Source organism: Python bivittatus, unplaced genomic scaffold (genome assembly GCF_059951505.1).
Source record: "Python bivittatus isolate LINGU-HERP-01145 unplaced genomic scaffold, Pbiv_v1 ctg000080_np1212, whole genome shotgun sequence".
NCBI lineage: Eukaryota > Metazoa > Chordata > Lepidosauria > Squamata > Pythonidae > Python > Python bivittatus.
Genome location: NW_028277035.1, coordinates 14,461,036 through 14,486,299, shown reverse-complemented (window position 1 = coordinate 14,486,299; position 25,264 = coordinate 14,461,036). Strand labels below are relative to the sequence as shown.

At 39.0% G+C, this 25,264-nt stretch overlaps 2 protein-coding genes across 8 annotated transcripts; one reads left to right on the top strand and one right to left on the bottom strand.

Annotated features, from left to right (window-relative positions):
* Window positions 1-3,392: 3,392 nt before the first annotated feature.
* On the bottom strand, window positions 3,393-24,369 carry PTTG1 (PTTG1 regulator of sister chromatid separation, securin). 6 transcript variants are annotated; one of them, XM_025168746.2, is made up of 8 exons: window positions 24,229-24,341; window positions 18,624-18,648; window positions 17,251-17,336; window positions 5,821-5,932; window positions 5,090-5,259; window positions 4,382-4,472; window positions 3,938-4,087; window positions 3,393-3,538 (listed from the first exon to the last, which is right to left on the bottom strand). In XM_025168746.2, exons 4-8 carry the CDS (start codon window positions 5,909-5,911, stop codon window positions 3,465-3,467), a joined length of 576 nt encoding a protein of 191 aa, XP_025024514.1. In that variant the 5' UTR covers window positions 5,912-5,932; window positions 17,251-17,336; window positions 18,624-18,648; window positions 24,229-24,341; the 3' UTR covers window positions 3,393-3,464. The 6 variants fall into 6 exon arrangements, with proteins under 6 accessions (XP_025024514.1, XP_087989729.1, XP_087989728.1 ...); XM_088133603.1 differs by lacking the exon at window positions 24,229-24,341 and adding an exon at window positions 23,967-24,107; XM_088133602.1 differs by lacking the exon at window positions 17,251-17,336 and having other exon boundaries at window positions 24,229-24,369.
* Window positions 8,448-24,688, top strand: SLU7 (spliceosome associated SLU7). 2 transcript variants are annotated; one of them, XM_007420980.4, is made up of 16 exons: window positions 8,448-8,603; window positions 9,824-9,995; window positions 10,991-11,144; window positions 11,485-11,565; window positions 13,855-14,019; window positions 14,609-14,677; window positions 15,690-15,737; window positions 16,147-16,278; window positions 16,805-16,902; window positions 17,632-17,699; window positions 18,332-18,471; window positions 19,380-19,541; window positions 22,099-22,203; window positions 22,315-22,386; window positions 23,155-23,268; window positions 24,103-24,688. In XM_007420980.4, the coding sequence occupies exons 2-16, from the start codon at window positions 9,847-9,849 to the stop codon at window positions 24,280-24,282; spliced, it is 1,737 nt and encodes a 578-aa protein (XP_007421042.1). In that variant the 5' UTR covers window positions 8,448-8,603; window positions 9,824-9,846; the 3' UTR covers window positions 24,283-24,688. The 2 variants fall into 2 exon arrangements, with proteins under 2 accessions (XP_007421042.1, XP_025024492.1); XM_025168724.2 differs by having other exon boundaries at window positions 8,602-8,739.
* The last annotated feature ends 576 nt before the right edge of the window (window positions 24,689-25,264 follow it).

The window sequence follows — 25,264 nt, the reverse complement described above, 5'->3', positions numbered from 1 at the left end:
AATGGTTACTGAATGTCTAAAGACAAAAAAGGACACATATAGGAGGAGAGATCACAATGGAAAAATAGAAAGGCAGCCCAGAACTGTAAAGATATCAGGAAAGCTACAGCTCAGAATAAGCTGAAACTGGAAATGATTCCTAGAACAACAGAAAGTACTTCTTCAGATATATTCCAAATGAAAAGAGAAAATAAGTATACCAGGTGCTCATGAAGACTGCAGAATGCTAATAGCTGTGAAGGGCAGTTGTCAAGCTCTGACACATACTCTGTCCCAAACCCATGCCACCACTCAGACTGCAAGCTGCAAATTAAGACAGTCCACATTCACTCTGAGTGAAGCGTAGCAGTGGGTTACATGCAAAAGGAATACTCCCGCTCTCCTTTTCTACCAGGGAGAGCCAATAGCTGTTGAGTAGCTCTTTTCTTTTTTATTGTAATGTAAACCAGAGAGCCAGTTTGGTGTAGTGGTTAAGGCATCAGGCTAGAAACCGGGAGATAATGAGTTCTAGTCCCACCTTAGACACGAAGCCAGCTGGGTGACCTTGGTCCAGTCGCTCTCTCTCAGCCCTAGAAAGGAGGCAATGGCAAACCACTTCTGAAAAACCTTGCCAAGAAAACTCCAGGGACTAGTCCAGGCAGTTGCCGGGAGCCAACACTGACTTGATGGCACCCAAAAAAAACAGATGAACCCAGTGGAAGGCTGAAGGTCTTGAGCCTCCTCTTCCAGAAGCCTTGAGTCTACATATGGACCTGCCTCTCACTTTGGGGCACCTGTTTGGTAGGTGCTGCTGCCACCACTTGTTTTTTAAGGGGTGCCTCACATGGCTTCCTCTCCATAACCCCTGTATGAGAGAGATATAGGGCATCAGCAATTAAAAGGTAAAAAGGAAAGAAATCATTCTTATAATTTAACTTCCTGGCCACATAGCTCAAAAGCCTGTGACTAGAGTTTCTTTATTTCCTTGGGAGACAGACCAATCTCAACAAAAAGCAAAATCATTTTTTAAAAGAGGGATTAAAAAGACAAACTATAATAACTCTTTCTAACTTTAGACAAGATGTAAACTCTCTGTGTTAAAGAGGATACAGAGTTGCTTTAATCAGGGTTAAAACTAAACAGAAAATCCATAAGATAATACAAAAGAAAACATGAAAGAGATGCTCCCGGCACTCCACCAGATAACGCTGGTCTATTACAAATAGAAACAAACTCTCTTTAAAAAGATTGGAACAGGATTCAACTTATTCCAGAACAGAAAATTCTACAGAAATATAACAAATTTATTAATACAGTTCTCTACTGGGTATTAACCATGTAAATAAGAAACTATAGCACACAACACTCAAAGAAATATTAATGCAACGTTCCTAGTGAAATGTTTTTACCTATCTTTCCAGAGACAGTAATTTCAGCTATCTCTGGAATACTTCTGCTATCTTAATTATCCTTGGATTTGCTGATTCCAATTAGTTTTGTAAGAAGAAAAACAAGCCCTCTTCCCCGCCATATTGTCTTCCCTTTGCTGCTTCCTCCATTACAGTTTTCCTCCCTCAAACAATGCAAAAGGTTAAAATTTATAGTTAGAATGAGCTCACCCAAAAGATTACAATGTGGCAGGAAGAGTTAACATTTCTTGAACTTAACAAGATTCCCTTAATCAAATAACAAAATCTCTCTTCCCGGAAGAGATTAGTATTCCAATCAAGCAGCCCTAGATAGGCAAATACCTCAGCTCAACAGGATGCCAAATTGCAGGAAACCACAACCCAGCTGGGTGCCTGACTTCAGAGCGCTCCCTCTTGGAACTCCAGCTAAGTGCAATGTCTAAGAATTCCTACATGGTGGGTGTTCTTTCGCGCCTTTTGAGGAACAGCAGCAGGATCTTCTCTATATAAAGGGCTCCCAAGGAAATCAAAGGTGCAGCCACCTTCCAATAGCCAATTCTGTGCATTGTGCTCCTGGAAAACAAATCTTATCTGTTTCAAGCAATTGCCTGCGCATTTTTATTCCCAGCTCAGAATCGAATTTGGTAAGATTTCTTTCCAAGTTTGAGAACTGGAGAGATGGACAGAACCCCAGTTCTTTTTCCAGCCTTGGTACCCAGCTTCCACCCTTGTTAAACAAATGGAGGGTGGCTTTAAACAATGTGAAATTAGTTGAAAATATTTTCTTTCCTAGTGGCAGAAAACCAAATGCACTGGCAACTTCAGAATGGAAATCTATTAGTAGGGAAACCACAGTGGAAGTCAAGAAGTTAAACCTACTTTCATTGCCCAAATGTTTAAATTAATGAATTAAGTTCAGAATTATATGCTAATTTAGTTTGCAACTCATGTTGCCCAGAATGAACTCGGCTGCCTAGGTTCACACTAAACTTTGAAATATAAACAGGGGCCAGATTGCATACTACCCTAAACCAGAAACTAGTCAATCACATTTTAGCCTAGTATGTTGTGCAAATCCAGTCTAGAAGTTTGGGTCGACACAAAACTTGGCACCTATTGTTTTCAGTGAACCACATCTGCAATATTAAATATGATTAAACGCATACATTTTACCAGATTAGCAGGCAATCTAGAAAGCATATATTGTACTTACTTACCTAATAAGAAAAGTGGTTTGACCCCAAATAATTACCTGTAAATAGGATAGGGGGAAATCCTCTTATATTTGCTGAGGGTAGAAGTTACTGCAGTAAAAGAGGGAATGGACAAATAGCTGCAAACACTGCTGCTGAAAAGGATGGAAAGTACCCTTCACTTGCCTGGTGAACTGTAGCCCTTTTTGTAATACCAGAATAGGGCTATTTCTTTTTTTCCCTATCAAGTTAGCTCTATCTCAGCTCTTATCTATACCAGTTTCTTCCTTTCCTTCCTTCGGACAGTATTCCCTTCTGTCTTGCCAAATCTCCACCTTGTTTTATTTTCTCTTCAGTTTCTGCTGGAAGGGAGGGGAATGGTTATCTCCTACTGTGTTCCTGTGCTGTGACAAGGCATACTTGGTAAACGCAGATGATTATCAACTGATGTTACAAACAGGGTACCTTGTCTCATACCCAATTTTAATTGGTAGCTATTAATTCAATTCCTAAACTTTTCTTTTGTCCTTGCCCTGCCATTTTGGGAGTATGGCTTCACATGCACAAATTGCTTGAGAGGGGCAGAAGGAGAGCATCTCCAGGATTGTTTCAGCTAGCTTGGCAATCCTGGCTGATAAACTGGGAAAGATCATTTCTCTTTGGTGTTTTAACTTTTTTATCTTCTCCTCTTTTGTTGGGATCATTTTAAAATCAGAGTTGTCTTCCTTTGGGGTAAAAATAGTAAATAAATAATTTCATTATATGAAATTCTTTTCCCCAAATCTACCAGCAGGTTCAAACAAGACACAAGTTACAACTATAAGTTCTTTATTATGACATTACGTGTTCAGAATTCACCTTTAAAATATAACTTGTTTACTTGTTATAAGGGAGGGGGAAGATCAATTATTATTTCATCCAGGGTGGCCAGAAAGTCCTTAGTTGATTGCAGACAGTCTGAAAAGAATAAAAGGTTTTAATATTTCAAATCAGTTATATTCCAATTCTGATTGTTTCAGCCCTAGCTTCAGGGTTTTATTTTCAGACACCAAAATGTATGTTTACTTAGTCATTCCTAAAGTAGCTGTTACTGGGTAATTCCTAAAGAGTTGCCGCCTTCTTTCAATTTTTACTCAATTCCTACTACCTCTAGCCCAGCTCTTCCTAACCAGGTGCCTTCCAAGTACTTTAGGACTACAGTTCGCAGAATTATTAGCCCACATGACTAACAACTAGCTACTAATGGTAGCTGTTATGGTCCCAGTGCATCTTGAAAACCCGAGGTTGAACAAGGCAGTTAAAGAAAGAACATCACAGGTGCTGGCTCTTCTGAATATAGTCTAAGTATTTATTTACCATAGTCCCATGAAATTGAAGGTTGTTTTATAGGTGGAGGGATAGTGCTTGCAAATCTGTCAGGCACACTTTCAAATGTCATAAGAGGGACTCCAGTCAGTGACATGTGGCTCAGACGGTGCTCCTCAGGAACCTCAAAACTCTCAAAATCTGTTCATGGAAAACAGCAGAAAAAATACAATGAAATGCAGTTTCCCATTCCACCTCAGGCATGTGTCAGGAACAGGCTTGGTTAAAGCTACACTTAAATTTAATCAATTTAACTTCTCTCAACTTTTCACTATCTTTATTAAACCAAATCTAGAATGGAATCCTACTGCACTATAAACAGGACAGCATGCCAGTGGTATCACATCTTATTGTCTCGATGTTTATCTGTGTAACCTGATTCTTTATTGAATCTTTTGCCAAGAAAACTGAAGTTCTTTCCTTTTTGGGCATTACCTAGAGGATTATAAGAAAAAAGATTCTCCTTCTCTGGGCAGTCTTCAGGAACCATGCTGTTGTCTTCAGCTCTGCTTGTATTTTCATTTGCCTAAGTGAGAATAACCAGATTAATAGTTACAACACCCTCTCAAAACAAAGGCTAGAGATTGTAGCACCTGAATATCTGGGATATACAGGAGTCTGTTTTATTCCAGGACTGACGATTGGCCACCTGATCCCATTACTGTGAAGACCCACTAGTAGCACTTCCATTCTTCAAATAGAAGTTTTACTACTCTACCTGAAGATGCCAGAGATTAAACTGGGGACTTAAATGATTTTCACAGAGTTGCTTCACTTCCCGTGACCCAAGGCTTCAGAAAAGTATAGAATGTATACAGAATTACTGTCCTTGTTCTCATCAAGAGTTCCTTTGCATTGCTTCTATGGGTATAAACCACCTATCCTTTTTTCCAGCCTTATATCACTGTTTATCAATGTGAAATCATGGCAATTACATTTAATATTGTTAGTAGTAACTTACATTCTCTAGTTACAGTGAGAATCAAGATAATTCTTCATGAATATATGAATAAATTGTGATTCAGTCTTACTATTCATTCTTTGGTTTACAATTATTCTCTAAGCTATGTTCGACATGAGCATTGTTAGTTTCTTCTGTCTGAGCGTATCAATGGCATCCAACAGAACATTAGTTTTACTAACCTTTTTTGACAACAACTTTTTCCCTTTAGGGAACTGACTCTTCGTTGTTGCCAGAGGCCTGTTCAAACTTCCCAGAGCCTTCCTGACTGATTGAGATTCTGTTAGATTCACATTAGCTGTCCTTCCAACAAGAGGGGTTTTAGGATGAGGTCTTTCAACCAAACTTTTCGCTGTAGAGGGGAAAAGGCCTGTTATACAATGTAATTTAGATCCTATATGTCAACATTTTTTAATTAAAATGTTTTTCCTTAATGTAAGTTTAGCATCTCCAAATGCACTAAAAACATACAACTTCACAATTCAAAGCAGGGCTATGGAGGAATTAGTACAACTACATTGGCCTTTATGTCCAGTAGTCTATTAGACAAGCAACCTTTACTGAAATTACGACAATATCTTGCAGTTTAGCTCAATTCTTTCCATACAGGCAGAATGGTGGCCACTTTTCATTTCTCTTCCTTCCCACCCTGTATTGTTGTGTTATCATCTTATTACATGACCAAGTTATACGTAGAATCTCAAGACTGGCTCTCTTCTCACTGCTGTCCATTACACAACAGCCATGCTGATATCACATTTAGACAGCTCTTCATCTTCCATCCTCTTAAAATAGCAAAGCATTGTGATTAGTCAGCATCCAAATCCATTAATATTTTGAGTGAGCCTTTTTAGAGAAAGAGATTTCTGCTCATTTAGACTATCTGTACTGTATTCTATTAATGCAAACTCACAAGGTGCCAATAGCAGTTTTAGTCGGTCCTTAGTAGCAGCAGCAGTGCCAGCTTCTCCATTCTCTTTGTCTATGAAGATATGTGTTGCCATTCCTATGGCATCAAATGACCCCTAAAACAGATACCCACAATATTATAGTGCATCTAAATGTGTTGATTGTCTAAACCCCTCACATTAATACAGGCCTGCAAATTATTTTTCTCCTAGAATATCACACAAATCGGATAGCTGCTGCTAGCTCAGCCAGAATCTTCTAGAGCCAAGACAGTGATCCTTTTTATGCCACGGTTCAAACTACCTTAAATTAACTCACACTTCGGAAGACTATGAATTCTATACAAAATTCACTCGTTATTTTTACAGGAAATGCAAACGTTTTTAACTTAAGCAGTTTGAAAACACAACTTGATCATTGTTTCTTCCCCAATTTGGAAACATCTACTGCCATCTGCTACTTTACATATATATAATTCCTTGATCTTACAGTGGAAAGTAAATAAATAATACAGTCTTGATACCAACAAAGCTAGAGGGTAATTTTGATTGGCCACTAGGAATAATGCCATCTGTAGAAAATTTATGCCTCAGAAGATGGCCTTGGCTGACTTTGTCTAGGCTCAGAAACAAGCAGAATCAGACCAGGTTAATACTAAGACAAAAACTATCAGTACCATAGGCTAGACTGAGATCCTAAAAGTAGGCAGGTACATATTGGTTCCATAGACATGTTGATGAAGTAACTGGGTGTCAAGCTCATTAAAAGGAGACTTATTTATGCTAAATTAGGGGTTACACCTGATAGTTGAGAAAGATTCAAAATGTGTAAGTCAGACTAAATACAGTACAGCCATTAATTTGATCTCCAAATGATAGTTCTCATTATACCAACTTCTAGTATTCAGAGGTCTAAAACCACATATCTTACTTTGAATTAAACTCCTTGTAGCTTAAACATCATCTTTTTTATAAAAAAAAATTAGTTCTCCCCCATTTCCTATTTTAGAATGTCATGCCTCCTGAAGTTCTAGAAAACTTTGTGACATTTTGGTTAGTTCTAATAAAGATATTATCCCATATGGATTTCAGATATGTTTATTCTGTGCAAACACTATAGAGCTCAGTATATCTTGCTCTCTGATACTTGTAAGCAGAATTGGAGCCTTCATTTTTTTTTTCAATTATTTCAATTTAACACTCCTAGTGTTGGCATTTCTAGCTTCATTAATACAGCTTCAAGAATTAGTTCTAGAAGGCTGTCAGGCAGAAAAATAGCACTATATCTATATACCTAAACAATGTAAGCCCAAGAAATAGTTATAAGACTTCTAAAAAAGCAGTTTCAACTAACAACAGTTATAAAGGACAAGAGAATAGAACAGAAATACCGATCGACTCGCCCCTCCCTATATTACTTTTGCAGTTACGATATTCCAAGTCAGAACACAACAGAGCTAGCCCTTAAAATGTTAAATAGTAGGAACAAATAGAAAGTTCTAAAACCATCACCCCTCATTGAGTCATTACCTCCACACTCACTTCGTCTAAAACCTACAACGGAGCTTTCTCCACCGGACTCTTTTAAATCATTACCTTCGTTCCTGATTGGCTGTTGCTCCTCGTGTTGAGACGCTAAAACTACTGATTGGCTCCCTTTCTAAACCAATGCTGGCGGACGAAAAGGTGGAGGCTACACTTCTCTGCCTTGAATCTTATCTGCAAACAAGCGAAGGGAGGGGCGTGCAATTCGATTTAGGGTTGGAAAAAAGGCGGGGGCAGGGAACGCGGGACATTTGGGCCGAGGACGCGTCAAGTCGATCTGCGAAGCTGACTTGATCCCATAATCTTCAAACAGCCTATTCTGGTGGAATAGAGAGGGGACTTAAAGTTCTAGGATGGTTGCAACCGTTTTAATTTTTTTAAAAAAAACAACTTCAGAGGGGTGATTGTGCAACGTGATCAGCATGAAATCATGTCGCATTTTGCGGACTAACGCTGTGATGCTGTGGATGTCCAAATCAGAACAAAGTCCCGTGAAACTCACTGGGAATTATGACAGGTAAGTGCGGCTGGCAGTGTCTGGCTGACTTTATCTGGGTTGGGAAGGCAAACAGGGTCGGCCGTGGCTAAGACTTGGAGGGGAGACCGCCACCCCAGGGATACCATGACTATCGGCTACACTGGTCGAGAAAGTCCTGGAAGAAGGCAGTACTTCTATATTGTTGCTAAGAAAACGGTATGCTGTGGCATTATAGTCATGGGTAATGGTGATAATTACGTGCCATCAAGTCGTTGTCGACTCTTAGCGACCCCATTAGATAGATATTCTCCATGATGAGATAAAAATGTTTATAAATTGCATTTCACTTTATCAAAGGCTTTAAACAAGACAAAGATCTGTGGAAACTTATGCCATAATAAATCCCATTGCAGTAACGTAATGGTAGCGGCTTGTATTAAAGAAAGTGCATTTCCACCAAGTCTTGGGCTTCAGATCCTCATTTCTACTAATGTATCCATTTATCTGGGAACAAACTCCACCGACATTTGAAAGGCCGACTCTGCAGAGCTTCAAGCTCGTCCGCTGAAGAGAGTTACTGAAGTCCAAAGCCCAGGAATGGAACGTCGTTGGAGAAAGCTGAGCGCTTTTGAAAATAGAGCGCGGCCCCTTTAAGGAGCAGCGAGAAGGCGGCCGTTCTGCATTGTGGGAAGCGGAAGGGCAGCGGAAGTGAGGCCTAGTGAGCGTCGCAGGTCCAGTGGCGCAGGAGGGCTGGCTGTGACTTGGGTGAGTGGGCGAGTGCTCTTGTTTCCGTCGGAGAGGCTTCTCGGGGCTCGTTTGCTTTCCCGGGCGGTTCTTCAGGCTTTCTGCAACCAATGTGTATTTACGCGAGGGGCCTAATCCGGATTAAATTGTTCCGCAGGTAGTTAAATTCTGAGTCTCTTCGTTAATGAGGCCCGGGAAGTTCAGAGCTCTGAGTTTCATAAAACAGAAGAGCAAATTCTAGTTATGCCTCTTCTTCCGTCGCTCCTACGCAAGTTCAAGGCAACTAACGCTGGGAGTTTGGATTATAGATTTCATAGTCCTGTTGTCGTTGGGTAGGGCGACTGCCATTGAGGCTGATGGGAGTTGGAGTCGTTTGAGCAGACGAGGGCGAGTGCCCCAATTTAGAAAAGCATCGTAGTAGACTAGTTAGAGTTTAAGGAAGGTATGCAAAGGGAAGGCGATGGTTGGGAACGCTTTCGGTGATATTTCACACAATATGTGTATTTTATTTATTTGAGAATTTATATGACTGCTTATCTCGCATAATGATCCTAGGCAGCCCATAACAACCAATAAAAACCAGAGTAACCACAGAACGGCCCTTCCCACCAAATGCCAGACCAACCAAACTATTAACCTCCTGACTCAGCCCCCATCCTAACCCAGTGTTTGGGGTAAGAGCCAGGTCTTCATAGCCTTCCAGAAGACTAAAAGACTTCCAAAGATCTGGGGCAGCTACAGAGAAGGTGCATCTTCAAGGCCCCAACAGATGACAGCATTTAAGGGAAGGGACCTGTAGCTCACCCAGCCTATCTGACCTAGTGGGATGGGCAGATACCCTCAGGGAGAGGCAGTTCCACAAATAACCTGACCCTGTGCCATGTAAAGGTGATAAGCAGCACCCAGAAAGCAACTGGGAGCCAGTACAGCTCACACAGCAGTGGAGTAACCTGGGTGAAGCACAGGGCACCCAGAACTGTGGGTGCGCTGCATTCTGGACTAGTTGCAGCAGAGGATCCCCAAATTGCATCTGGTTCTTGGTCCATGGATTGCTCTCAAAGGAGAAAAGTAGTCTTCCAAACTCACCATATCTGGGTACCTTTGGAGGAAAATTTGCTTGTCAGCTAGATTCTTGAAATTAAGAATGGTTTATTCACAGTCAGGACTTTTTCCTTTTTAGCATTTATTAAAATAGTTTGGGAACCTATTTCCATAGTCAATATACTTGTTCGTGTTACTAGGCAAAACAACAGAATCTGGGAGCATGGAAACTATAGCTGCTAACCCTCCTGGAGGATCAAATGGCTTGGAAGAACCTAAGAAGATGACAAGAGAGGATTGGAGAAAGAAGAAGGAATTGGAAGAACAACGAAAACTGGGAAATGCACCAGCTGAAGTGGATGAAGAAGGAAAGTAAGTGCTGATTGCAATCCTAATACAACTTTAAGCCTTTTTAGGTTATAACCTTTTATAACAAAACTAAATGTGGGGCTACATCTGAAAGGATTTGTTACAACTCTTTATATTATTAAACATTGAGCTAAATAATGAAGTGAACAAAGTGAATTGATTTCTTTCTTTGATCTGTGCTGTATTTTCCTAACTTTTTCTAGAATAGAGCACGCAGCGGGGGGGGATTTAAATCATGGAATGTCAAGTCTAATATGTCTAGAATCAAAAGAGACTACGATACATTCATTAGTTCAGAGTTTTAAAAATCTTGGAATTCAAAAGTGTATTATAGTTTCTTTTGATTCTATTAGGTTAGGGATAAGACCTCATTGATTTTGGGGGGGGGGTCTTATTCCTAACCTACTAGTAAGTGTGGATAACATTTTGGTATTAATATAGAGGATCTTGGTTTTGACCAGAACGCTCCTTTGGCTTCTTTGCCGGGCACTGTGAGACAAAGGACAAGAAAGCCTATCGGGGATAAAATCCCTGTGCAGACAGCTTGTGATAATGTAGGTGAAGTTATTTATTTATGAGGTATATTGTTGAGTCACATAGGCATCTGACTGTGAAGACCTTCCCCCAACCCCTATATCACACAGACAAAGGAGAGATTCCAGTTGAGATCTTAAAGCATGGTATGATGAAGTGGTTCTTGAATAGAAGTAATTTAGTTACATCATCTGATCCAATTTAATCTTCAAAACAGACATGCTTACAAAAAAACTGTACTATAAATTCAGTTTCTACTGTTTGGTCAAATAAAATGCTGTATTAAATTATTGAGGTTCCATTTAAGTCTTTTCTAAAAACATTTAGTGAATCCTCTTTTTCTGACCACTAAATGATGTTAGATTTCTACAGTAGTTATATATCCCTAGTACATTTATTGGAGAATAAGTGCCATGTGGAGCCTAAACTCCAATCTAATTCTAACACTACTGTACTTGTTACAGAGACATCAACCCTCATATTCCCCAGTATATTTCCTCTGTGCCATGGTATATAGATCCTTCAAAAAGGCCTACGCTGAAACATCAGAGACCTCAGCCAGAGAAACAACAAGAATTTACATTACTAGGAGAATGGTATAAGCGAGGAGTTAAAGAGGTAGGTAGCTATATGTAAAAGTGATACTGTTGTACAAGACTATGAATAAGTGTTAACCAATTTGCTTGGCTTTTTCATTATGACTAGCATTCAAAAGATCAAATTTAGTGATAGTGCATTACATTTTCTCAGTATCAAATGTGAAGGGGCATAGTTCCTTGGAGTTTACAAACCTAGTTCTGGCTAAAATTCCCTGTAATTAGCATTTCAGAACAATTGAATTTATATAGTTAGGCAATTTCTTTGTGAAGTTAGAGTGAGCCTACCATATTCTAGCTTATAGAAGAGGACGAAGTAAATACTCTGTTGCTGCAAAGAACTCATTTGTTTTTGTCTTTAGAATGCTGTTGCAACTAAATATCGTAAAGGTGCTTGTGAGAACTGTGGTGCATTAACCCATAAGAAGAAAGATTGCCTAGAGGTAAATATTAGTCATTCCATAAAAGCAACATGACTCTGTCAAGTAAACGTTTTGTAGTCTCTGTGGATTCAAAAAAATTGTATCTAATAGAACTGAAATTGGAAGTGACAGTTGCATGGAACATAGAAATAGAAGTGCACCATAATTTTCTTTGTGTTTGCTGTCTTTCATTTTTTTCAAAATGAAAGTATGCCTTTGGCATACATTTAATTCTGTATACAAATGTTGAGGGAGTGTTACTGCAGTTTGTCTAGCTCTGATTACTGTACAGTTATTCCAGTTCTAACATTTGCCCTAAAGACTTGCAAACAAAACACCTAAAAAAACTCAGAATTTTTAATGTATCATGATTTTATAGCTAAGTCACTTTATTTTTGGTAGTGTCAGAGTTATTGATTGCTAAAGAACTTAAACTGCAATTTTGACTGTTTCAAAGATTCAAATAATATTGTAAATGGCACAATCCTATATATAAGTACAGAAAAATAAGCCCCACTGATTTTGATGGGATGGGACATACTCATAGATAAGTGTCTACAGGATTGTAATCTAAAATCTGATTTTTTATACATCTCATTTTGTCACTGTAACTGTGTGGTAGGTACCTTTATGAGCAAAATGCTTGCCATGAACTATACTACAATAATTTTTATTTATTTATTTATATTTCAAATTTAGATACCGCTCATCTCACAAATAGTGACTCTGGGTGGTTCACAATAAAACAGCAATAAATATTAACATACAATAAAACAATATAAAATACAGTAAAAGTAGAATAAAAACCAAACACATAACAAATAATATCTTCCAAGATGTTGATGGTCAGTAAGATGTTAACATATGGGAGCATCTTCAAGGTGCTAGCCACCCCCAGGGTTGGTTGCCCTTTTTTGTGCCCCATGCCAATTGGCAGAGCCAGGTTTTGACTGCTTTCCAGAAGGACAAGAGAGTTGGGGCCTGCCTCACCTCTTCGGGGGAAGTATTCCATAAGGCAGGGGCCATGGCAGAGACGGCTCTCTTTCTAGACCCCGCCAATCGACATTCTTTCATCAACAGAATCCACAGCATACCCTCCCTGCCTGACCGGGTGGGATGGGTAGATATAATGGGGGTGAGACAGTCCCTCGGGTAATCCAGTCCCATGCCATCATCATAATAATATAATTCTTACGATGCTTCTCACAATGCTTTTAAGGCCTTCTGAAGCATCGCAAGAAGACAGCGTGCAATTTGGAGAAAGGTGCATGTGGTCTCAGGGAGAAGGCCTGGCACAGTCAGCAACTGCCTCGCATAGGACAGGCTGGGTGCGCCTCGTCAGCTGTGGGAGGAAGAAGGCAAAGGTCAGCTGGGGCTGGCGGGGGCAGTGCCGGGCCTGAAGTAGAGGCCCACAAGAGGCAGCAGCTGGCTGAGACTGTTGAAGGCCCCAGGCTTCTACTTCAGTCCCAGCACTGCCACTGCCACTGAGGAAATAAGCAGAGGGTGGAGTGGAAGAGCCTCTGCGGTTGTATGTACAGGTAGGCTCCCAATACCCGAATTTTGATAACGTGACCGAAGGGGCTTCATTGGCTCTAACTTCAGAGACTGGGCGTAAGTACCATTTGTTCAGTGCTGCCATAATTTCAAATGGTCGCTGAATAAATGGTCATTAAGCAAGGACTACCTGTACTGGGAAGAGGTTAATCAGGTGACAAACAGCATCCACTTTTCAAAAAGGTACCTGAATTCAATAAAGAAATAAGAGAATCAAATATGTTGCTAAATGTGGCTAAATCAAAGCTATTTGCAATGGTCTTATGTTAGTCTGGTTTTCCCATGCTTTCTCAGTCACAAAGAACTGGGATAGCTTTTGATCTAAGAAAATTGACGCTTCTACCTCATGATGGGAGGAGTAAAGCATATTCTTCTGCAGGTATTGCAGTGTGGTTACCATGGGATATGGTAATCTAGGCCACAACAGTTGGACCAATAACATGGTAGTTTATCATTCCGAATTTTAGGTCTTTGAAGCTCCTGTTCACTATATTCATTTGTCCCATATGGTCCCTGATTTCAGTGTTAATAGTGGAGCAATAGTTCAGTCACATAAATGTAGTAGCTGCATTGCTCCTGGAAAAAACTTAATACCACTAGGAAAGAGTGTGCAAGAAGGAAAAGGCAGAAAAAAATATCAATGCTGTGTGGTGATGGGGGGGGCTATGTTTCCCTAACGTCTGCTAAGAAACAGGAATAATATAGGCAGTTCTCCTTCTGAGAGGCAAAGATTGTATTACATTTTATTCCCTGCAGAGACCTAGAAAAGTTGGAGCAAAATTTACAGGAACTAACATTGCAGCAGATGAACATGTGCAGCCTCAATTGATGTTTGACTATGATGGGAAAAGAGACCGTTGGAATGGCTATAACCCAGAAGAGCACATGAAGATTGTAGAAGAATATGCCAAGGTTGATCTAGTAAGTAGATTTTTTTTCCTTTACTTTAGCTTTCCAAGTTTCAGATAGGATTTTTTCCTCTTCCATGCCTGAAGATTATACCTATTAATGTTTGCATGTAAACTAAGTACTCTTCCACCAAGCAACACCCCTCCCAAATAATTAAGATTCCTCCTTTCCCAAAACTTGACCAGTTAACAATTAACTACAGAATATCTACAATACTAAAAGAGGAGTCAAGAGGAAGACACATCCTCCTACATTCCATTCATGGTTTGAAGGGAACCATGTTAAATCTCTTACTTGCCTTTACTTCTGATTCCATTGATATTTTTTCATTGGCTGCCTCTGTATTAAGACACCAAAGAGACTAAACATTCTTAAGTCTTGACAAAATCATTGAAGAAATGGAAGAACAGGAAAGGGAAAAAAAGCAAGTTATGAATCAATTTTCTGTCTGTAAATTGCTGACGGTTCTGTATTATTGACCCTAACTTATAATGCCTTTCTCATCAAAACTAGAAAAACATTGATTCTTTCATGATAAGTATGAAGTATTTATGAAATCTTTTAAGGGAAATACTAACCGTGCTTTTCCTTTAACGTATAGGCTAAGCGCACGCTGAAAGCCCAAAAGTTGCAAGAGGAACTGGCTTCGGGAAAACTGACAGAGCAAGTGGTAAGTCAGGGGAAAAAAACCCTCTAAAATTTAATCAGAAGAACAGAACACATCTTTATTTAGTCAATGACCAGCAAATCAGAAGTGTAAGGCAGCGCTCTCCTATTTTTTCAATAAATTTTCCTAGCTAGTATGGGATGTTGATGACACAAAGAAGCACTGAATATGGCTTTCTCCTGTTAAGTTAAAGGAAAGCATGGCCTTGTCTTTCACCTTGCAGTAAATTCTTAATTGCTTCACTAGATGGCAGCATAAACTTTATGTAATACTTCTGAATGAGAGGAACCAGAGATATTTCAGGATGAAAAGATATTTTCATTGTTTGGAACTTACTTTCCTTTACCTGGGAACCTAATTATTTGTTCAGCTAGTTGAACGTTGTTTATTCTGGATTGCAGCAGCTCCCGAAGTCTGGGCAAGAGCTTTTCATATCACTGGATACCTGGTCTCTTTAGTGGGAAATGTCAGAGATTAAAATCTGCATACGGAACAAACTCTTTTCTCTGTATATGTGAGCATGTGTTCTTTCTGGCAGTGATGCAGTCCTGTAGCATACTGGATCTTTGCATAACCAACACAAGGATGCCATCATAAGTGCTATGATCCACTTTGATCCCTTGACTCCTTTAAACAGCTACTTTTAAAACCGAAATTACATGCCAATTTAACTTAAACTGTTGTGCTAAAGTTACAGCTTACCAACACTGGCAGCATTAGTATAATGTCTCCATTCTTGATTGTAAAAAGAATGAATTTTTAAAAATCATTTATTTTGTGACTTGAGACAGCATGAAAAAAGGTCTGTCATAAGCTATTTTGAGGACAGAGGGATGACTTAGATAAATAAAATGGCTTGAAGCTAATAATCCACCTTGGTTAAGCTTGAGAAGTTCAGTGGGGGCCTTTTTATTTCAAAACACAGCTTTGCCTTTTCTCATTTCATCATTCCTTCTGGTAACTTCACTGTGTAGTTCTTTGTGCTGGTTCTGAGAGATTTTTTTGTTTGCTGTAGAACTCTCCACGACATCGATGGGGAGAAGAGGAACCAAATTCACAAACGGTGAGAGTGTTTTTTTTAAATAATAACAACAAAATTTAGGATGGAATAAATTGGTCTTTCACATAAAGGACTTAATATTCCATGTGATCAGAATTTCTTGATTTTTAAGTGACCATTATCATTTTGCCTCCTTACATGAAGATATATGGATTAATCTGTCATTGCAGCTGCAGTTTTTATGCAACTGATATAATGAAACTTGGACCCAAAGCAGAACTTAAATACCTAACACCTCAAGTTTATATAATTGTATTTTTATTTACAAAGTATTTAGCCAAGTAATTCAGTCCTTCACTAATAAAATTGTATTTATATATTTTTTTAATGATTAGCCTAAAATTCCATGTGTAATGTTACTGATGCAAATGAAATCATACCTGTTGCTTAATGCCACTCACTGTGTTTTTAGGAAAGAGATCATAACAGTGAAGATGAAGATGAAGACAAATATGCAGATGACATTGATATGCCCGGACAGAATTTTGACTCCAAAAGACGCATTACAGTCCGAAACTTGCGTATTCGAGAGGATATTGCTAAAGTAAGCTGGACCACATCAAAAACTGTCACTTTGAAGCTAATATTCTCCATGTTGTTCAACAAAGGCATAACTTGCTTCTGCTTATCTTTGTCATATTAGCAGTACCATCTTTAGTAGTAACTAAATATGCCACTCTCTGTGGCTTAGGATATTGTGTGAATGCAGTATAATAGTCCAACATGGTGTACATACAGTGTAAATAGTTCACTACTGTGTAAATGCAGCATAATAGTCCAAGATACAAAATTACAGCTGTCCTCCATTTCTGCATTGGCAGAATGGAATTCCTTCCTTAAAGGGATGGAAGAGGACTAGTGATGGCATAGTGATGGGTGATAGCTGTAGCGCATCCTAACTTTGGGTGGGGTGAATTCACAGTATTGATTATCTGATTTTGAGGAATATATAGCTGTGTCTACTAAAGGGTAACTCTAAATAATGTATGATCTCAGAACATTCATTAAAGTAATAGCGTTATTAGCTGTACTGGAGTTTCAAGTTGATATTTTTACATTTTTGCTTTTAGTACTTACGGAATCTAGACCCCAATTCTGCCTACTATGATCCCAAAACCAGAGCAATGAGAGAGAACCCATATGCCAATGCAGGAAAGAATCCAGATGAGTAAGTTAGCTTCAAATTGTTTCAGCAAATATGTGATCTTGTATATTGCCCTACAGCAAACTGGTACATGGGAAGGTCTCTCCTGGTTGATATTTAGTTTGAAGAAAGTTAAAAATATATATATATATATATATAGGAGCGTCTCATAGTGCTCTTCACTCAAAGCAGGTTGTCTGGGATGCTCAGAACTTGGAAAAGTTCTGAGAGTTGATGGTGAGGACAGATAAATATTGGTTGCCTATATATCTGCTGTAAAACACATATCTCAGATTTCTGTAATTATCTTCAGAATGCTTTTAACTCTCAGTGAATAACCATGATGTATAAGAAAATTTATTTAATTCTTACATGTAGGTGAAATGGAGATTTTGCTGCTGGAGGATGGCAATGTCTTTTCTTCTTACCCAGATTTTATTTGGAGATTGTTTCTCATGCTACATTTTAATGACAGATGAATTATGAATTATTCTCTCTGTAGACATATTGATCTAAATTATTAACAAAGAAAATGCTCAAAACAACATTTTAAGACCGAAAGAGTTGACTCCTATGGTCAAAATATAATAGGAGAAGCAACAATGAATTCCAGAATCACATTAATGAATAAGGATTGGGTGTTACTAAATTTCTACCATTTAATCAAAATGGCCTTGGGTTTGCTTTGCTTCTGTTTGTGCAAAATATAATTGCAAGCTAGATACTTACAGAATAAACTATTTTTGCTTACAGAGTCAGTTATGCAGGGGATAACTTTGTTCGTTACACCGGGGCCACCATTTCTATGGCCCAAACTCAGTGTAAGTACTAAATCTTTTAGCACTGCCCACTTTTTTTAAAGTTAAATTTGTTTTAGATAAGGTGATTTTTTCAGAGAAGAAAATGCCCAGTTTACAGTGAGGAATGTCATATTTGATACTATATCCCCCAAACAAAGAGAGGGGGGAATACTAGAAGCAAAAGCCTCTAACAGGGTGTCTCCCAAAATATATAAGAAAACATTGCCTTTTTTAAAGGTGCTATGCATACATCTTTCTGGACTCGTCAGGGGATGTATACGCATGCTTCCTTATACTGCCAAAGGGCCACTGACTACAGAAAGAAAATGTGCACTTTTATGAATTCTTAGCATGTTGGAGCTGGAAGTGGATTAATCTGGGACATCAAGGGAGGGAGGGATGGGGTTCTACCAAGTGAAAGGTCCTCCAGTCTCCTTTACCTCCCTCAGATCCTTAGTCTAGAAATGGGCCTGGCATGGATGAATGCTTATCCTCCACACTGATTCTCTCTCCTCCCTTTGCCTCCTGAAGCATCCCAGAGGTCAGGAGAGAATAAGAATCTTTAAGTACCTGTTTAGAAAAACTAGTTAATAGTTCAACATTCACATATTTCAGAAAAACTGAAAATATTTTTCCTTTTTTTATTTCCGAAGTATTTGCCTGGGAGGCCTATGAAAAAGGCTCTGAAGTCCATCTTCAGGCAGATCCTACAAAACTAGAACTCTTGTACAAATCTTTCAAAGTGAAAAAAGAAGACTTTAAACATCAGCAGAAAGAAAGCATCTTAGAGAAGGTAAATTAACAGGCATTCAGTCTCCTTGAGAATGTTCTTTTTATATCTTTTTACCATTTTAGTTTCAAAAAGTAAATGTTTGCCGCACTATGGCATCACTTCCCATTTCTAAATTAAATAAAAGTTTATAAAGTAATTAGATGTCAAATTACCTGAAACTTTGCCAGATCGATATTCCTAAAGAATAAAATAAAACAATTAAAAATGGAAATAACCTCACGTATCACCAGAGAAAGTTAAAATGTTTACACTGACAAACATACCTAATTTCAAAATCAGAATAAATGTTTTCTGAGGAACCTTAAATTCCCAGATGATTTTTAAGGCAGTTTTTTTTTTAACAGTTGCTATTTGAAAAATGTATCAGAACTCTCTCCACTATGGGAATCTCATAGACAAGCATAAATGCAAACACCATACAGCTTGGGGGAGATGGGCGGCATATAAATTTAATAAATAAAAAAAATGCTGCAAAAATTATTTATTGATTTTAAAAGATTTATATGGCCACTTATCTTAAAACACAACTCTGGGCTCACAGTAACAATAAAAACCAAAGCAATAAAAACAAACCAAAACCTGGCGCCTCAACTGTCCTTTGGTTCTCCAGTACATCCAACAAAGCCATCCTCGGGCTCCAACCTCACCCTATCCCAACCCTTGGGGGAAGAGTCAGCTTTTTATGGTTGTCCAGAAGGCTGAAAGGGGAGGGCCTGCCAGATCCCAGGGGGAGGGTGTTCCACAGGGCAGGGGGCATTATGGAAGAGGCTTCCTAGGACCTATTAGATGGCAACATTTAAGAGAAGGGATCTGGAGTTTCACCCTGTCCAATCTGGTGGAACAGGCAGATATATTCAGTGAAAGGCAGTCCCACAAATACATCTTTCAAAAGTCTTTTTTTCTTGTAGTATGGAGGCCAAGAACATCTGGATGCTCCACCACCTGAATTGCTGCTTGCTCAGACAGAAGACTATGTGGAGTATTCTAGACATGGAACAGTTATTAAAGGTCAAGAGAAAGCCATTGCTCGCTCTAAGTACGAGGAGGACGTAATGATCAACAACCACACAGTAAGCACCTGGAACAGGACTTGGCAGTTTGTGGCTCTTGGAATAATTTCAAAAGCCCTCTGCATGAAACAAGCGTAACTAGCCTCTCTGCTAGTCAGAAAGAGGAAATTACCGTATTTTTCCGACTATAAGATGATACTTTTTTCTAAAATCCTTACCCTAAAAACTGAAGGGTGTCTTATTCAAGGAAGTCAGCCGAGAATCGCGTGGTTCCAAACTGCCCATACTTTGTTTCTGCAGAGAGGCTTCCTCCTATTGCTAGCCTCCAGTCACGAGTGAAATAGCTTGTCTCCCAAACAGACTTCCTCCAATCACGAGCCTGATGTAACTGACGTCAGCTGATGCTGAACAAACCAATTAGAGGAAGGCTGATTGCAGAGACAAGCTATCTGCAGTTTCACTCATGCTTGAATGTAATCAGTTAAGCAAAAGAGCCTGGAAATAGAGCTGCAGAGAGACGGTTTGGACCTCCTCCCACCGAGTGTATCAGGTCAATGTTAACTAATTACTAAATAAAAATGTGTTCTGCACTATCTTTAAAATATTGATTTTTTAATTTTGGGCTGGAAAAGTGGGGGTCGTCTTGTACATGGGGGCGTCTTATTGTCAGAAAAATACGGTACATCTTGGAGAGGATCCTGCATCTGCCCCACCTACAGGTAGTCCTAGACTTATGACTGCAATTGGGACCGGAATTTCCATTGTAAAGCATGACCACATTGCTTAGCAATGGCAATCCCTGCAGTCCCAGTTGCCATCATTAACCAAATCCCACGGTCATTAGATGAGGTAACTTTCTGCCAGCTTCCCACAACCAAAGTCAGTGAGGAAGCCAGCATGAAGGTGCGAGTCCCAGGCAGGCAGGCAGGTAAGTGGCTGCTGCCAGTTGTGGGAGGGAGTGAGGAGGTGCATGAGGGTATGAGGGAGGTCAGAGAGAGTGCGCAAGGGGGTGTGGAAGAGGGGTGGGTTGGGATGGGTGCAAGAGAGGTGCAGCACCAGTCAGATGCAAGAGAGGTGTGGGTCAGGGAAGGTGTGACAGGGTGTGCAAGTGACCAGCACAACGTAAGCACAGAGGGGCTGGGGGAGGGTGTGTGGCTTGGGGAGACTTACCCAGTGACTTCCGACCTTCCCAGCTGGCTTCCCCATTGACTTTCTGGGAAGCCAGCAGGATAGGTCGCAAATGGCAGTCATGTGATCACAGGCCACTGCAACTGATCGTAAGTGCAAACCAGTTGCCAAGCATCCAGATTCCCATCACATGACTGTGGGGTGCTGGGATGGCCAGAACTCTGAGGACTGGTCGTAACCACCATTCGTTCAGTGCCATCGTAACTTCAAACAGTCATAGATCGAGGACTACCTGTACTGATTACTTCAGCCCTGCCCTGGCATGAACTCTCCCTAACAGGCTGTTCTCAATAAAATCCTGTCATTGACCAAAAAAATTGCATAGGCTGACCTAAAACAAAAAGTCTGTGTTTGTATTGGAAATAAGTTTATTCAAGTGATCAACACATAGTAAGGATTCTCTGTTCAGAATTATTCTGAGGTTTACAATTGTAAGAAGCCAGTATTTGAATGCAATTGAGGACCATATATTTTTTGTTTCTATGATTCTTTAAATTGCTTTTACAATTATTCTCTTCAGGAAAATGTATACTATATGGTGCTTTCCCTTTTCCTCCCGACCCTGGGATCCTTGTTCAATGAAAGTTAGCTAACTGGCCTGTGGTCCATTAGGGAGTTTTCATGGCTGAGTTGAGATGAAGCCAACAGACTGAGTTGGGGCTGGTTACTAACTTTACTCAGACTCAGTTTTAAAACGTGAGTGATCAGTTTGTCATGTACAATTAGTTTGTTTCCTAAACACTAAGACTCTAATTTTTGTTAGTCATCCCTAACAGTATGTCATCACAAAGTGCCTGGTGTTAATCATGAATAAGTTTGTAGAGAGTAGTATGACACATTCGTCATGAGGGAGTTTTTAGCAGAACTAAAACAGAAGATATTCTAGATGCAGTTTGTCTCTGTTTTTTGAAGAGAGGCTCGACATTTCTTTTGTTGAGCCAACGATTTATTTGCTAACAGTTTATTTCAAAATATTCTGTGAAGAAAGTGTTTAATATTTAGTAGGTAAAATTCAGATTTTGAAAGAAGAAAGTTGATCAAGTAATTATAGAAATGCTTGGTTAGCTAATTTCAGCAGTTTGAAACTTCTATTTGGGAAGATAATGAGGATAAAGTGTGAAAAATATTAATAGTGTAATCTATCTTTTAGATTCCAGTGATTTCATTAGTAGAATTATGCAGATGCTTAAATCTTTCAAATAAACCAATATAATAGATCAGAGATTTTGGTTCCTGATACAAAGGAATTATTACATTATAGGTAACTCAACCGATTAGTGTATTGTACACTGTCTCTGCTCATTTTTCTGTTGTAGAAGGTTGTTGGGAAAAAAAACCTTTATGAAATGCACTCCATAAAATCGCACACCATTATTTTTTGTTGTTGTTCCGTCGTTATAAGCAGTTAATTCCCTTGTTTTCCTTACAGTGTATTTGGGGTTCTTACTGGAAAGAAGGAAGATGGGGATATAAATGCTGCTACTCATTTGTCAAGTATTCATATTGTACAGGAGAAGCTGGAAAGGAAATTGCTGTAAGATATAGTTTATTTACTAGAAATATAAATTGACATTTTTAAAACAAATCTAATACTTAGCTCTCTTTGTGAAATCTGATTTTTCTCATTTTTTTTTTCTATACACAGAATGCCAGTGAAGAATTGCTAAGTGAAGTGCATGAGGATGAGCATATGACCAAACCCAAAACTCTGATGGAGGTGGGTTTCTTCTTTCATTTTGTTTTGTTTTGTTTTCTTCCTAATGGATGGCTTTCTAGACAAGCCTATTGCCGGTCAAGAACAAGAAGGTGATTTTGGTATGTCGAGTGTATTTAATGAATTAGCAGAGTGACTGCACTTCCTTTATCATTTTTTTTTCAGTAGCCAGAAAGGCCACAGAGGGAATAGCAGCAGTTTAATTATCTCACAGGATGTGGCAACTGCAATTCTCTTTTTTCCGATTTAGAGGGCAGGAAGATTTAAGTGAAATAAATGTACTTATAAGCCTTGGGTGTCTACACACATTTTGTTGCTTAATTTACAAAAAGAAAAAAATAGAGTCATTCTCCCATTATTCAGTGGAATGATCTTGGAGGCCACAGAAAATGAGGCTGTGGAGCAGTGTGTATGGCCTTCAGGTTACTTGCTCCTGTCTTACATGAAGTCCTGAAAACATTTGACAACTACTGCAGAACTTAGTACATTAACTTAGTAGTACAGAGCATGCTTGTATAATGCAACCATGGTATAATGTATCTATTATCAGTAGTTGTGCATCTACTGCAGTTGTTGAAACTTTCAGGTAGGACAGGACTCTGCTAGATAAATGATACAGATATGTACATGCATCTGGCCCTTTCTGGGTCATCATGAATTTCATGTACATGTAACCCCCCTGAGTACGAATTGCCCGTAGCTTAGAGTACCCACATTCACACAATTGTATGATTGTCTGCATTTGTTTTATACTCTTTCCCATTGCAATAGATGCACCAACAAAAACAAAAAGAAGAAAAGAAGAAGAAAAAGAAAAAGCATAAGAAGAGTACAAGTTCTGATAGTGAGGGAGAAGACAAAAAGAAACAGGAAAAATTGAAAAAGGTATGCATAAAATGACCACTGTCAATTGCACTGTCCTATAGAATTCTCAAAATATCCTCTTGGAGCGTATAGACTATCTGGAGTAGAACATGAGAATAAAGGCTTATTTCCCTCTATTCTCATACTGGAACTTCCTTCCCTATAGCTACCTTTCCAGCAACAGATCTTCTTAGGTCCATATTGGTTTTCACAGATCCGTATTGAATTTAAGGGAGAGACTGTGTCTTTTCCAATCCAAACACATTGGCATAATGAACTGTTCTGGTTTTCTTGGATTTAGAAGAGATTTAGATTTAGAAGAGAATCAGATTCTGCTGTTTTCCTTCTGATACCAGTGTGAAATTACATTCTCAACCTATGGAACAGCAAGCTGTATCCTCACAACTATATGAAAGGAAGTGTCTATTCCTTAGTGAAAAAGACAGTGGATGCTGAAGCTTTTGTATTTAGCATTAATTTAATAGTAGGCTGTGAAATTTGAAAAAAAACTGCAATGTGATATCATTTATATACCATTAGCTTGAACAGAAAGATAATGCTTCACTTCTGTGTTCATAGTGAGTTTTTTTAACTGTTCTGCTATATAACTATTGAAAATTTTGTATTGGCTAGCCGCTGGAATCCTTTGGATCAAATCTGACCTTCACTTGACCCATATGATCTATTACTGATTGCAACTTTTCTACCTTTCTCATTACCTTTCTTGCCTGTCTTAGTGCAGCTTCGCTCTTTGTACTGTATTGAATCTTTCCATCTGCTTACTAGATTCTTTAAGCATTTGTTGTAATTCCAGGTGCCACTGTAACAAAGCAGTGAATTTGCTTTTCATTTCAGGCACTGAATGCAGAAGAAGCCCGTCTCCTTCATGTGAAAGAAATCATGCAATTAGATGAGAGAAAGAGACCATATAATAGCATGTATGAAAACCGAGAGCCAACAGAGGAGGAAATGGAGGCTTACCAAATGAAGCGCCAGCGACCAGATGACCCCATGGCCTCTTTTCTGGGGCAATAATTTTGGGCAAAGGACTTACAAGCTCACAGGACTTGTATATTAGCGTCTAAAAGGATCAATGTTGTATGTAGGGCACTTTCCCTGAGCAAGCTGTCATCTGATGTCCTGTTCTATAGCATCATACTCAGACATAGCCCAGCCAGCCTGGAGCTCTCTGAATAGGAAAAAAAAAAGTTGAGCATGTTTACTCAAATCCTTGGACATTATAGCGCTGAATGAATTTCTGCATTAAAAAAAAAAACTAAATTGATTGGAAGAGTCAGTAAACATTGCATATATCAAACAGCACACGTTTGATAAGGTCTGTTCCATAAATGCATAATTGTTTACTTCCCTGAATAGATTAAAGCTGACTTTGAGGAAAACTTTATCTGAATCTAATAGAATTCCACACTTCTGAAATGGTTTTCAGCTTCTCAGCAGAATTTATCTTAGCATTCCAGCTATTATAAGTGGTTCAGATATTTCACTTCTAATGGGGTAGGTTATTCTGTTATATTTCTTAATCTTTCTGCAAAGCACATTTCTCCCTATATTGGTCCCCAGCTGAATGTGTAAGAACATGCAGAATGTGTTAGAGATATCCTAACCTCCCTTCTTCCTCTGACTTCTGTCCATGCTGAGTGGAGATAAATTGGATTGTGCTCAGTTTTCAGTTACAGCTATGCCATGCATTACCTAATGCCCTATTGTACGTGGGTGACCTAGATTCTCTAAAATGCGTACAAGATTCTATTTGTCACTTGGTTAGGATCACTGTACCTTTTCTTCCTTTACATCAGCTTTCCCAGACTTCTTGTTCATGGTGGCCTGGAATTCTAGGAGTTGTAGTGCCACAACATCAGAATGGCATAATCTTGAGGGAAGCTGTTCTACATTCTTTTAAAAGCATTGTGATCTTCAATACAATTAGGAATTATTTCTGGAATTCAAGAATATGTTCCAAATTGTTATTGATTTGGAAATGCTTAAACTCTAGCTG

Bases quoted from the DNA above. Each gene is read 5' to 3' on its own strand.
- SLU7 (XM_007420980.4), top strand. From the start codon at position 9,847: ATGGAAACTATAGCTGCTAACCCTCCTGGAGGATCAAATGGCTTGGAA. The intron at 14,020-14,608 runs GTAAGTAGATTT...TTTAACGTATAG, and splicing joins AATATGCCAAGGTTGATCTA to GCTAAGCGCACGCTGAAAGC. The intron at 23,269-24,102 runs GTATGCATAAAA...TTTTCATTTCAG, and splicing joins AACAGGAAAAATTGAAAAAG to GCACTGAATGCAGAAGAAGC.
- PTTG1 (XM_088133602.1), bottom strand. From the start codon at position 24,260: ATGGGGTCATCTGGTCGCTGGCGCTTCATTTG. The intron at 4,088-4,381 runs GTAATGCCCAAA...TTCCATGAACAG, and splicing joins TTTTTCTTATAATCCTCTAG to ATTTTGAGAGTTTTGAGGTT. The intron at 3,539-3,937 runs GTAAATAAATAC...TATTCTTTTCAG, and splicing joins TTCAATTTCATGGGACTATG to ACTGTCTGCAATCAACTAAG.